Raw genomic sequence first — 14,371 nt, forward strand, 5'->3', positions numbered from 1 at the left:
GAATCAGGTGGCCCAAATATCTAAGGATAGTTGGAATTTGACGGTCCCGTTGAACCCTATGACCTTTCTCTTTCATTATTGGGAGGAGCTAAAGGATGGGGTCCTTCTGGAGCGGAGACTGCCGACCCTTTTCCATGCACTCTGTATGGTAACTAAGAGGAGCATTTTACAACATTGGCTCCGGCCTTCGGTCCCCTCAAGGGATGACATATTAACATGCCTTAGAGAACTACTGAATCTGGAGCGAGGGGATGTTATGAAACATAAGGAAGAAAAGGGAGGCAAATTCCTAAAGAAGTGGAGAGGCTTTCTGACACAGTTCTTCTCTGACTCTGATATTGAACACATCATGAGACCCTTCACTTTGACAAAGTGGTATCTGGAGGAACAGTTGAAGGGGTCGCTAGGCCGATTGGCACAATAACAGGTTTCTTACAACCACCCACGACGTTACTAATATGATGATATCATTATTCTAGACCATGTCTGTCGAAAGGTATGGCGAATGTTCTGGCAGGAAGATAGTTAGTTTCGAATAGGGGTAGGGGGGGGAGGGAAATTGAGTTTTCTCAGATTGGGGGGGGGTTAATTTGAAGGGTTATGAAAATAATTGAAGTAAAGGACAACTTGTTTGGAGTCTCTACGGTATACATAGACATCAATGTCTGTTTTCTGAAAATATTTTGTAACAAACATGCAATGCTTTTGAATTGTACTTTGTATATGTCCTTTCTTTTGAAAAGAAAATTTTTTTCTTGAAAAAAAAAAAGACCTGGCCTGAGCTCTGGTTCATTGCTGAGTTATTCCACCTTATGGTGAACACCTAGCCTCCCTGCGGATCCTCCTATTTGCCTGTTGTTCCTTTGTATCCTTCCCGGTTACTGACCCTTGGACTGTCTTCCGCCTTTGAACCTTCACTGCCTGCCTCGACCCGGATTGGACATTGACTACCCCCTTGGATTATCCCTAAACTTGTACCACGTTTCTGGGCTGTCAGCTGCTTACTGCCAGTGGGTTCATCATCCCACTACTGGCTCCCTGGGACGTTTGACACAGACACCAGCAGCTAATGTCCGTGACTGGCGGTAACAATGATCTCAGAATTTTAACCCTTCAGATGCTGTGGTCAAACATGAGGATCAGGGGAGCCAAATGCATTGTGCGGCAGCCTCAGTCCTCCGCAATGAACTGAAGCTGCCGCATGTTAGCTCATATAATGCCCCTGCCTGTGGCAGGGCTTCATAGGAATACATTGTAACTCTCATACACTCCAATGTTGGTGAAGGAGAGAAGCAATTTGATGAATGCTTTTTATAGTTCTCTATGGGAACTATAATATACTGTAAAAAAAAAAAAAGTTTAATTTATTTTTTTAATCTAAAAAAATCGCCCCTTTCCCCAAAATGGAAATAAAAAAATGGAAACTATAAAAAAATACACATCATGGGTATTGTCGCGTCCGAAAGCGCCCATACTTTTAAACTATTAAATATTTTTCAGATATGGCAAATGGCAAAACGGGAAAAAAAAGTCAATATGGTTGATTAGCCTCTTTTTGGTCTCTTCACCTCCCACAAAAAAAATGTAATAAAGTAAAAATTAATTTAAAAAAGTGATAAAACAAATACCCTAGAATGGTATGCATGAAAAACTACAGATCATCCCTCAAAAAATGAGCCCTCACACAGCGCTGTACACAAAAGTTATAGAGGTCACAATATGGCGATGAAAAGGAAATACTATACATATGTGGTATCACCATAATTGTACTGATCTGGAGAATGAAAGTAACAGGTCAGTTTTACCGTATAGAGAACACAGTTAAAAGAAAACATAAAATTGTTACGTAATTGCGTTATTTTTTACAATTTCACCCCACATGGAATTTTTATTCCTCACTACATCGTTTGCAATATTAAATGGTGGAGTTAGAAAATGCAACTTGTCCCGCAAAAAAAAGCGCTCATATGGCTATGTAAACGTAAAAATAAAAAAGTCTTGGAAAGGCAGGGGGTAAAAAATGAAAATGCGAAAAACCCTCTGGGGCTGAAAGGGTTAACTGTAAGGTTTAAAATATAAGTCAATTACAGAATATATGTCTTCCTAAACAGGATTTATCAGATGTTTTATAGAAGCCGTTATGTGACATCAATTAGGCTTTTATATCCAAATACACAACCTGAAATAAAAACAATGTCTATGACCCAGTGATATATTGTTTCCTTATATTGTGGCCATATGGCTTCTCTCTTGTGTGACTTCACTAATGACCCCCAATTATGGCTTTAGAAACAAAAACATTTTTCTCATTCTGAATGCAGCTTCTCTCATGTGTGATTCCTCTTATGTTTTAGAAGACTTGATTTTTCTGAAAAACATTTCCCACATTCTAAACATGTATATGCTTTCTCTCCTGTGTGACATCTTTCATGTTTAACAAGATTGTATTTCTGTGTAAAACATTTCCCACATTCTAAACATGTATATGCTTTCTCTCCTGTGTGACGTCTTTCATGTATAACAAGATATGATTTTCGTGTAAAACATTTCCCACATTCTGAACATGAATATGGCTTCTCTCCAGTGTGACATCTCTCATGTGTAACAAGACTTGATTTCCGTGTGAAACATTTCCCACATTCTGAACATGAATATGGCTTTTCCCCAGTGTGAATTCTCTCATGTTTAACTAGAGTGGATTTCTGTGTAAAACATTCCCCACATTCTGAACATGTATATGGCTTTTCCCCAGTGTGAATTCTCTTATGTTTAACAAGATTGGATTTCTGTGTAAAACATTTCCCACATTCTAAACATGTATATGCTTTCTCTCCTGTGTGACATCTCTCATGTTTAACAAGATTGGATTTCTGTGTAAAACATTTTCCACATTCTAAACATGTATATGCTTTCTCTCCTGTGTGACATCTCTCATGTTTAACAAGATCTGATTTCTGTGTAAAACATTTCCCACATTCTAAACATGTATTTGGCTTTTCCCCAGTGTGAATTCTCTGATGTTTAAAAAGATTGGATTTCTGAGTAAAACTTTTCCCACATTCTAAACATGAATATGGTTTTTCTCCTGTGTGACATCTCTCATGTTTAACAAGATCTGATTTCTGTGTAAAACATTTCTCACATTCTAAACATGTATATGGCTTTTCCCCAGTGTGAATTCTCTTATGTTTAAAAAGATTGGATTTCTGTGTAAAACATTTCCCACATTCTAAACATGAATATGGTTTTTCCCCTGTGTGAATTCTCTCATGTTTAACAAGATTTGAATTCTCTGTAAAACATTTCCCACATTCTGAACGTGAATACATTTTCTTTCTTTTGTGACGTCTTCGGTGTGTAGAAAGTCCTGAGCGGTTTGTGGATTCTTTACCACAATGAAACCTTTTAACCCTTTTCTGACTTGTACTTGCGGTAACAATCGGTGATTGGTCAGGAGAAGGTTCCTCATAATTAGGAGGATTATATGACAGATCTGTACTGTGAAGTCCTGGATGTACATTAAGGTTTTCTCCTGAAGAGCACTGCATGAAATCTTCATCTTCTGCTTTATAATTTAGTGATAACATGAAGTTTCCCTCAGAATTCTTACTAGAATTATCTGTGAAGAGAAAAAAAATTTAATTTGTGTTCTGAGTAGATAAACTTATAAAGCTTTTTATAACTTACTGACAAAGTCCAGGATTCTGGTTTACATTTGGTCATGACTTTTATTACATAAAGTAAATCATGACTTGATAAAGCTTAATTTTTTGAAAAGCCAGATCATGTCTGGCCCCCAGCCCTGCATTCTACCAACAAATTTTCCCCATCAACTCCAATTGGACATCCCTAATGCAAGTTCACTTAATAAGATCCGTCGCCAGTTTCTAGAATCTGTACTAAAGGTTTCCAGAACCTTGTTGGATCCATTACACTAACAATTCAGGACGTTCCACCAGGTTATTTAATGAATATTTTTTTATTTGTATTTTCATTACACACCTTTAGAGGAGTCTAAAGATTATAATCCAACAAAGGGACTTATGCGTCTACATTAGGAACATACACAGCACAATAACTCTATTAGGGCTATCTGATTCCTGTTTCTGGTCTACAGCTCCATGATCTTTATTGTAGTTTCATTATGTTCATTCAATTAATTCTTCCTACATTTTTCTTTTATTTATACCTTCACTTTAATATAATTTTTCATATATGAGGATATATATTTCATCCTCAGTTATTCTGGTCCATTAGTCAGATGGAATTGTGATCTTCACTGGAATTGTTGGTACCATGTACAAATTTAGTTATCAATAGCTATTTTGGTAAAAGTACCTGGATCAAAGGGCTATTTTTTGATACCCATGTAGACCTCCTATCATTGATAGAGTTGTTGTTTTTACCGTTTTATTAAGGTCAAAGAGTCAATATATACATAGATAAATGCTGTAAAAGAAAAGCCCTCATTTAGGCCTGTTGGGCTCATGGTATTGAGCCTATATATCCAGTGAGCTTCACTCTGTAGGAGTTTTTTTTTAATACAAATTACCCCCTCTCGGTCCTTAATCTTTTCCACCCCCCAGACTAATATATTTTCCATGAACATATTTTATATGTCTAGAGACTGACGTGTCTTTGTCAATCTCAATTGTGCTCAAATGGCCAGAAATGCGACGTCTTAATTCCTGTATTGTTTTTCCAACATATAATTTTGGGCACGGACATGCTGCTATATATATATCGCTCCCTGTGTCTTACAGGTGATAAGCTGTCTTATTTCATAGACCTTGTTGTCACTTGGATTGGTGAATTGTTTAATATGTGGGATAAACTTGCAAAAGGAACAGTCACCACAAAGTGCCGATCCCCAATATTTTTCTGATTTCAACATCCCCATTTTTTGCTTCTTGAAGGAAGCTATGAACCAATTGGTCTCTCAAATTTGGACCTCTACAATAAGTAATGCTTGGATTGTATGTCAAGACAGGTCTTAGCTCATTATCCGACTGTAAAATATGCCAATGTTTTTTGAGGATATGATATATCTCCTTATTATAACAGTCAAAAGTACCAATGCATCTGATGATGTCAGAATCTTTTTTTCGGGGGATCTTCAAATGGTCCTCTCTTCTCGTAGCTCTTGCTCTGTTAAATGCTTTTTTCAAGGGGTGTGTTGGATAGCCCCTATTTTTGAATCTATGAAACAATTCAGCACTTTCCTTTATAAAGGAAATCTCATTGGTACAGTTGCGTCGTGCTCTTAAATATTGGCCAATCGGGATACCCCTTTTAAGGGGTGGTGGATGCCAGCTTGTCCAGTGCAAATAACTATTCATAGAGGTCATCTTCCTTTATATTTCTGTTTCCAATCTCCTGTCTTCCATTTTCTTAATTTTTAAATCTAAGAAACAGATCTCTTTCTCTTGAATTTCATAGGTGTACTTCATTCCAATATCTTTGTTATTTAAAGCTTGGGCAAATTTGTGAAAAAGTGCCTGTCCTCCATCCCATAGGAGTATGTTGTCTATATATCTTTCCCAAAAAAATAATATGGGGTACATATGACGACATCTCATCCGTGAAAACTAGATGGTGTTCCCACCACCCTAAATAAAGATTTGCATAAGAAGATGGGGCACATAATATCCCCATCGCGGTCCCAGTGGTCTGTTTGTAAAAGTGCTCCTAAAACAAAAAATAATTGTGCTCCAAAATAAATTCCAACATAGACATAACTAAACCATTGTGTTCCTCAAAGCTAATACTCTTTGTGCTCAAATATGATTTCACGGCCCGTAGACCTAGATGGTGTTGTATATTACTGTATAGTGATTCCACATCCAAGCTTGCCATAAGAGTGTTTGGTGTCAGTACAATATCATTTATCTTGAGAAGAAGATCTTTGGTGTCTTTAATATAGGAAGGTAGGGAGGTGACAAAAGGTCTGAGGATCTGATCCACATATTCACTTATTTATCCCTTGTGTCAGACTGTCATTTCCAGACACAATATGTCTCCCTGGGATCGGAGTCCTATTCTTATGCACCTTAGGGAGTGCATAGAAGGTTGATATGATTAAGCTCTTGTTAAAAAGGTATTGAAATTCTTATTTGGTTATACATTTTTTCTGTTTGGCCTGAAGAAGGAGTTGTTTTAAATCTTCCAGATAACCATTTGTAGGGTTTTCCTTGAGTATTTTGTATGTTTTCCTGTCTCTAAGCAACCTGAATATCAAATCCACATAGTCCTCTTGTGTTTATCACTAGGTTTTATTATGATTGCAGCATTTGTTTTAAGTTCCTCTAGGGCTATCTGTTTTCAGGGCTCAGGTTAGAGATAATATGATCTTTCCTCATTTTTAGTGACTTAATATTTTGTGTTACTAACTGTACAAAAGAGTCTATTTCTCTAAACTGCGCAAAAGATGGAGTCATTCTGGATTTTGGTTTTAAAGATGTAAAAGGTGGATCAGGAATGACCTCTTATCCTTCATTTTCTCTAATCAGGCTTTCCAATATTTCCACCCTTCTTTTTTCATTTTCAAAATGTCTCTGTATGTCTGATTCCATTTGTTTCTGTGTTTTGTGAAGGGCCAACGTACGTGCAAAAAGGTTTACATCTTTGATCCACAAAAACGTATCACTTTGTGGTATTGGTAAAAATGACAGTCCACTACTCAGGAGCTTCATCTGTGGTATGGTTAATCTATACCTGGATAAATTTACAATTTGAACATAATGAAACTACAATAAAGATTAAGTATAGTAAGGGAATTAAACATCATGGAGCTGTAGACGTCTGCCTAGGTAGACCTAAAGCCTACAGTGATCCTAATATATACTGTAAATGTGACTGATTGAACAGCATCTTAATTATACATAAGAATAAATAAACTATAAATTGAGAAGGAGAATTCATTTAAGCAAAATAATAATTTTGCCACATAGTGCTTATTTTGTCAACATTTTTGTTCTACTGATTCTAATTTTCCTTCACTTTTTATTGTTTGTTAATTATTATTAATTTCTAATTGTGTGCTATACTATGTTGGAATCACCAATATTCCTATATAGAGTATCATACAATGACAATATACAAATCAAGCCTGGAATTAAGGAAATTAAGAAACAAATATATAAAAAGGAGATATCTGGCCCTACTAATGAACATCTTATTTCACTGGAAAAAGATATTGATAAAAAGAGAATTAATAAACTATGATTGATGTGAGGTATAGATCGGGACTCTGAGAAAAACTTTTTAAGTTTTTAAGTTAACTTTTAAGGAGATTTCCACTACCTCCGTAAACTTCTGTAGGAATACTGAAGGAAGTGCGGACTGAGAGCCTATCATACCTCACCAAGGTAAGATTCTGGATCGTATTGGCTGACCCCATTGCCATTAACACGAGTAGGCTTGAGACACTGGTTGAACGAAATGGATGATCCTGCCCCTAATCCTTAAAGAACCCTAAGATTAAACACTCGTGTTCGCAGTAGCTCCATCACCCCTGAAGACGCCACGATAGGTGGCGAAACATGTCGGGGGAGCTGCGATTAGGGTTTTAAACTAAAGAGGTCATATGTGGATGCAGCAGTGTATGCAATAGCAATACGGAGTGTACTGCAGGAACTCCAATAGTTGTGTATAAGCTAGAATACTACAGAGGTAGGGAAAATTAGGATTAGGGTTATATAGGGATACTAATACTATAAATCAGGGACAGTGACCCTTAGTGACATCCTACAACAGACCCTAATTACAATTACTTGGAGAGTCCTACTGTGACCAAGTGACAAGCTTGTCAGAAATATTGGGCATAAAAGGAATCCATCTTATAAAGGTCTATACAGATTACAATGTGGACTGATATATATGTGCTGTATTGGAGCCATTTTGTCTGGTTTTGAAAGGGCAGGATGAGTTCAAAATCTTTTGATTTCAAATAGCTAACTCCCAGATTAAGTATCTGTGTAGAAATGTTTGTATAGTTTACTATTGTGTGAGAGGTTTAGACAGATACAATAAAATGCATTTACTCAGATAAGACAATGGAGTAGAAACGTGCTGAGTTTTAGTTTATCTTCAGTGAATAGAAAGAGAGTGATTCACATCATTAGATGTTATATCCTACATGTTATTATGTTAAGATATAGAAAGTAAAGTATAATCATATAAGTGCCATATATATATATATATATATATATTTTTTTTTTTTCTAAGAGTCTCAATGTGTACGTGAAAGAATTACTTGAGTCTCAAGAAACTTTTTCTTGGGATGTAGACACAGGTGATTAGAAGCATATAGTGTGTCTTCACTCTAAGGCAATAGACCAAAGTATCACCAGAAATGGGTTTATCCCAATGAATGGAAAAGGGACTTTATAGTATTTGTCTTAATTAAATGGGTTTAGTCCTGGATTTAGAAATAGAATGGAGGTCTGGTGGAGTGGTATACTAAGGTGTCTGTGTGAATAGAGGGCTAATTCTTGATACACATTCTTATTTTCTTCTATTGTTAGGAAATGTTGTCCCAAAGTTTAGATTAAAAATCAATCTTGTTTTTCTCTCTTTTTAGGAAAATATAAGAATGAGCTGTACTTAAAAAATGTACTCATAGATCTCCAATGCCATCTAGTGGTAGAGTAAATAAAGACATGTGTTGTGAAATAGGTGGGGGAGTGAGAGATGATGTCACTGATTATTGATTAACCTGACCAAGTCCCGTCCTAAGGGGGATAAAAAGGCAGTATAAGCTGATAGGGGAATCATCACTTCGGGGGATCTTCCCGATCATCTCATTGAGGCCATCCATCCTATTTGATCCACCTACCTGAGGAAGCCATCTGACTAGAAATCCAGCTAGTAGAGGCAGCCATCTTGAAAATTCTTTCCAGCCAATTACCACACCCCAGGAGATAGGAGTCCACTGAATTACAGTCCTGAATATTGCAACTGATTTCTGCTAGCCGATACCCTGTTATAGTATAAACTTACCTATCTTTTATAGGAGAATATAATATATATTTAATTAACCATACTTTGTGTATAGACTCTGTCTCGGAATAAGGCTAGGCTGTAACTGCAGTATCATCCAGTATCATCCTAACTTTTCCAAATACAGGGAGATTTATAAAGACTGTTGAGAGAACACAGTATAATCTCCAAGGAACTGAGTTCAGTTCTAGGCCGGTATGGTTTATTATGTATATATATCTGTATAGATATATAGATGAAATATGGTATAAACCAGATTTGGGTTTAGTCTGATATCTGTCGGCTGAGATCAATCAGGTATCAAATTGCTTTAAATATAATTGGAGGTATTGTCATAATAAGGCATTGTAGTGGATATATATACATACTCTAGATTACCTGGGCTTTCTTAAAAATTTGCATATCATTGATTGCATTTCAACTGTCACCAATATTCTTATATATATTAGTTTGCACTGTATTATTGTTATTTAATAAATATATATTTTGATTTACCACCGCCTTCTTTTTGTCGTCTAACTTAGCGCAGATCACAAGCTCGTTTTACCTTGGTATTTATGATAATAAGTTAGAATCTCCTTCATTACAGATTCTAATTTATTTACATAAATAATATAGACTGTCAATCGGAGACAGCATAAATATTCCGACAAGTTACAGTAACATACTAGCTCAATGTGAGCAATAATTTATATCAACTTATGTTAACCCTCTCTCCACAGTAACTGAGGGATATGAAGTGAATATCCCACAGAGATTTCCCACCTACTGATTATATGTGGAGAATCTTCAGAAGATTACTAACCACACAGTTAGGTCTCATGACCACTTTATTTTAATTAAAACATTGTTGGGTTGTTTCTTCTAAGAAAAATAATAAATGTTATGTTTTAAAAATTAAAAAGACCAGAAACAGGAATCAGATCGCACTAATAGGGTTATTGCGCTATGTATCATGAATTACTCCTGGGTCCAATGTGGGCATTTTGATTGTTACATTAGGAAGAGACCCAAATTTATAAGGCTGGTGCTCCTTCATTACATGTCACTGCACACACATGTATACACTGCACATGACGGCTCTTACCTTGTGATATAAGAGGCTGGTGCTCCTCCATTACATGTCACTGCACACACGTGTACACACTGCACATGACGGCTCTTACCTTGTGATATAAGAGGCTGGTGCTCCTTCATTACATGTCACTGCACACACGTGTATACACTGCACATGACGGCTCTTACCTTGTGATATAAGAGGCTGGTGCTCCTTCATTACATGTCACTGCACACACATGTATACACTGCACATGACGGCTCTTACCCTGTGATATAGGAGGCTGGTGCTCCTCCATTACATGTCACTGCACACACTGCACATGACGGCTCTTACCTTGTGATATAAGAGGCTGGTGCTCCTCCATTACATGTCACTGCACACACGTGTACACACTGCACATGACGGCTCTTACCCTGTGATATAAGAGGCTGGTGCTCCTCCATTACATGTCACTGCACACACGTGTATACACTGCACATGACGGCTCTTACCTTGTGATATAAGAGGCTGGTGCTCCTCCATTACATGTCACTGCACACACGTGTATACACTGTACATGACGGCTCTTACCTTGTGATATAAGAGGCTGGTGCTCCTCCATTACATGTCACTGCACACACGTGTATACACTGCACATGACGGGTCTTACCCTGTGATATAAGAGGCTGGTGCTCCTCCATTACATGTCACTGCACACACGTGTATACACTGCACATGACGGCTCTTACCTTGTGATATAAGAGGCTGGTGCTCCTCCATTACATGTCACTGCACACACGTGTATACACTGCACATGACGGCTCTTACCTTGTGATATAAGAGGCTGGTGCTCCTCCATTACATGTCACTGCACACACGTGTATACACTGTACATGACGGCTCTTACCTTGTGATATAAGAGGCTGGTGCTCCTCCATTACATGTCACTGCACACACGTGTATACACTGCACATGACGGGTCTTACCCTGTGATATAAGAGGCTGGTGCTCCTCCATTACATGTCACTGCACACACGTGTATACACTGCACATGACGGCTCTTACCTTGTGATATAAGAGGCTGGTGCTCCTCCATTACATGTCACTGCACACACGTGTATACACTGCACATGACGGCTCTTACCTTGTGATATAAGAGGCTGGTGCTCCTCCATTACATGTCACTGCACACACGTGTATACACTGCACATGACGGGTCTTACCCTGTGATATAAGAGGCTGGTGCTCCTCCATTACATGTCACTGCACACACGTGTATACACTGCACATGACGGCTCTTACCTTGTGATATAAGAGGCTGGTGCTCCTCCATTACATGTCACTGCACACACGTGTACAGGGAGTGCAGAATTATTAGGCAAGTTGTATTTTTGAGGATTAATTTTATTATTGAACAACAACCATGTTCTCAATGAACCCAAAAAACTCATTAATATCAAAGCTGAATATTTTTGGAAGTAGTTTTTAGTTTGTTTTTTGTTTTAGCTATTTTAGGGGGATATCTGTGTGTGCAGGTGACTATTACTGTGCATAATTATTAGGCAACTTAACAAAAAACAAATATATACCCATTTCAATTATTTATTTTTTACCAGTGAAACCAATATAACATCTCAACATTCACAAATATACATTTCTGACATTCAAAAACAAATCAGTGACCAATATAGCCACCTTTCTTTGCAAGGACACTCAAAAGCCTGCCATCCATGGATTCTGTCAGTGTTTTCATCTATTCACCATCAACATTGCGTGCAGCAGCAACCACAGCCTCCCAGACACTGTTCAGAGAGGTGTACTGTTTTCCCTCCTTGTAAATCTCACATTTGATGATGGACCACAGGTTCTCAATGGGGTTCAGATCAGGTGAACAAGGAGGCCATGTCATTAGATTTTCTTCTTTTATACCCTTTCTTGCCAGCCACGCTGTGAAGTACTTGGACGCGTGTGATGGAGCATTGTCCTGCATGAAAATCATGTTTTCTTGAAGGATGCAGACTTCTTCCTGTACCACTGCTTGAAGAAGGTGTCTTCCAGAAACTGGCAGTAGGACTGGGAGTTGAGCTTGACTCCATCCTCAACCCGAAAAGGCCCCACAAGCTCATCTTTGATGATACCAGCCCAACCAGTACTCCACCTCCACCTTGCTGGCGTCTGAGTCGGACTGGAGCTCTCTGCCCTTTACCAATCCAGCCACGGGCCCATCCATCTGGCCCATCAAGACTCACTCTCATTTTATCAGTCCATAAAACCTTAGAAAAATCAGTCTTGACGTTTCAGCTTGTGTGTCTTGTTCAGTGGTGGTCGTCTTTCAGCCTTTCTTACCTTGGCCATGTCTCTGAGTATTGCACACCTTGTGCTTTTGGGCACTCCAGTGATGTTGCAGCTCTGAAATATGGCCAAACTGGTGGCAAGTGGCATCTTGGCAGCTGCACGCTTGACTTTTCTCAGTTCATGGGCAGTTATTTTGCGCCTTGGTTTTTCCACACGCTTCTTGCGACCCTGTTGACTATTTTGAATGAAACGCTTGATTGTTCGATGATCACGCTTCAGAAGCTTTGCAATTTTAAGAGTGCTGCATCCCTCTGCAAGATATCTCACTATTTTTGACTTTTCTGAGCCTGTCAAGTCCTTCTTTTGACCCATTTTGCCAAAGGAAAGGAAGTTGCCTAATAATTATGCACACCTAATATAGGGTGTTGATGTCATTAGACCACACCCCTTCTCATTACAGAGATGCACATCACCTAATATGCTTAATTGGTAGTAGGCTTTCGAGCCTATACAGCTTGGAGTAAGACAACATGCATAAAGAGGATGATGTGGTCAAAATACTCATTTGCCTAATAATTCTGCACGCAGTGTATACACTGCACCTGACGGCTCTTACCCTGTGATATAAGAGGCTGGTGCTCCTCCATTACATGTCACTGCACACACGTGTATACACTGCACATGACGGCTCTTACCCTGTGATATAAGAGGCTGGTGCTCCTCCATTACATGTCACTGCACACACGTGTATACACTGCACATGACGGCTCTTACCTTGTGATATAAGAGGCTGGTGCTCCTCCATTACATGTCACTGCACACACGTGTATACACTGCACATGACGGCTCTTACCTTGTGATATAAGAGGCTGGTGCTCCTCCATTACATGTCACTGCACACACGTGTATACACTGCACATGACGGCTCTTACCCTGTGATATAAGAGGCTGGTGCTCCTCCATTACATGTCACTGCACACACGTGTACACACTGCACATGACGGGTCTTACCTTGTGATATAAGAGGCTGGTGCTCCTCCATTACATGTCACTGCACACACGTGTATACACTGCACATGACGGCTCTTACCTTGTGATATAAGAGGCTGGTGCTCCTCCATTACATGTCACTGCACACACGTGTATACACTGCACATGACGGCTCTTACCTTGTGATATAAGAGGCTGGTGCTCCTCCATTACATGTCACTGCACACACGTGTATACACTGCACATGACGGCTCTTACCCTGTGATATAAGAGGCTGGTGCTCCTCCATTACATGTCACTGCACACACGTGTATACACTGCACATGACGGCTCTTACCTTGTGATATAAGAGGCTGGTGCTCCTCCATCATGGCCTCCTTGTACAGATCCTTGTGTCCTTCTATATACTCCCACTCCTCCATGGAGAAATAGACAGTGACGTCCTGACACCTTATAGGAACCTGACAACACAATGACACCGTCATCACCCAGACCCCTCCAGTGCTGTTACTAGAGAATTTCCCAGCATTCCCAGCAGTGTCACCTCTCCAGTCAGCAGCTCCATCATCTTGTGGGTGAGTTCTAGGATCTTCTGCTCATGTATCAGGGGGTGAGGGGGAGGCTCTGTGATGGGGTGAGGGGTCCTGCTCCGCCCTCCTGACTCCTGGAGATGGATGATGGGAGTCACACAGTCCCCCGATGTCTTCTTCACTATTGTGTACTCCTGTGGATGGAGAGAGACACTTAGGGAATAAACCCTTCAGGGGCCATGTGCTCTCCTCCGGCCCTCTCCTCCTGGTACAACGTGCCTACTTACCTCCTCATGGCTCCTACAACATGACTATTGGTCACTGGTCACATGACACATCACTCACCATATTGGAGCTGATCTTCAGGTTCTCCATCACTTGGAAGGTCTGGAGGCCGTTCTCCAGGACCCTGGACTCTTCCTGTCACTTCCTATGATGGATTCTCCTTCCCGATGTCTGACTTGTTACAGAATACAATAAAGAGGAGAGAATCTAGAAAAGTTTACCTCTTCGCTCA

At 39.3% G+C, this 14,371-nt stretch overlaps 1 protein-coding gene across 1 annotated transcript; it reads right to left on the minus strand.

Annotated features, from left to right (window-relative positions):
• Positions 1 to 1,729: 1,729 nt before the first annotated feature.
• On the minus strand, positions 1,730 to 13,711 carry LOC120992035 (zinc finger protein OZF-like). Its single transcript, XM_040420796.1, has 2 exons — positions 13,662 to 13,711; positions 1,730 to 3,619 (listed from the first exon to the last, which is right to left on the minus strand). The coding sequence occupies exons 1-2, from the start codon at positions 13,693 to 13,695 to the stop codon at positions 2,328 to 2,330; spliced, it is 1,326 nt and encodes a 441-aa protein (XP_040276730.1). The 5' UTR covers positions 13,696 to 13,711; the 3' UTR covers positions 1,730 to 2,327.
• Positions 13,712 to 14,371: the final 660 nt, after the last annotated feature.

Source organism: Bufo bufo, chromosome 2, assembly GCF_905171765.1.
Source record: "Bufo bufo chromosome 2, aBufBuf1.1, whole genome shotgun sequence".
NCBI lineage: Eukaryota > Metazoa > Chordata > Amphibia > Anura > Bufonidae > Bufo > Bufo bufo.

Excerpts from the sequence above, each read along its gene's own strand:
- LOC120992035 (XM_040420796.1), bottom strand. The coding sequence starts at position 13,695 with ATGATGGAGGAGCACCAGCCTCTTATATCACAAG. Across the intron at positions 3,620-13,661 it reads CCAGCCTCTTATATCACAAG|ATAATTCTAGTAAGAATTCT; the intron begins GTAAGAGCCGTC and ends TTCTCTTCACAG.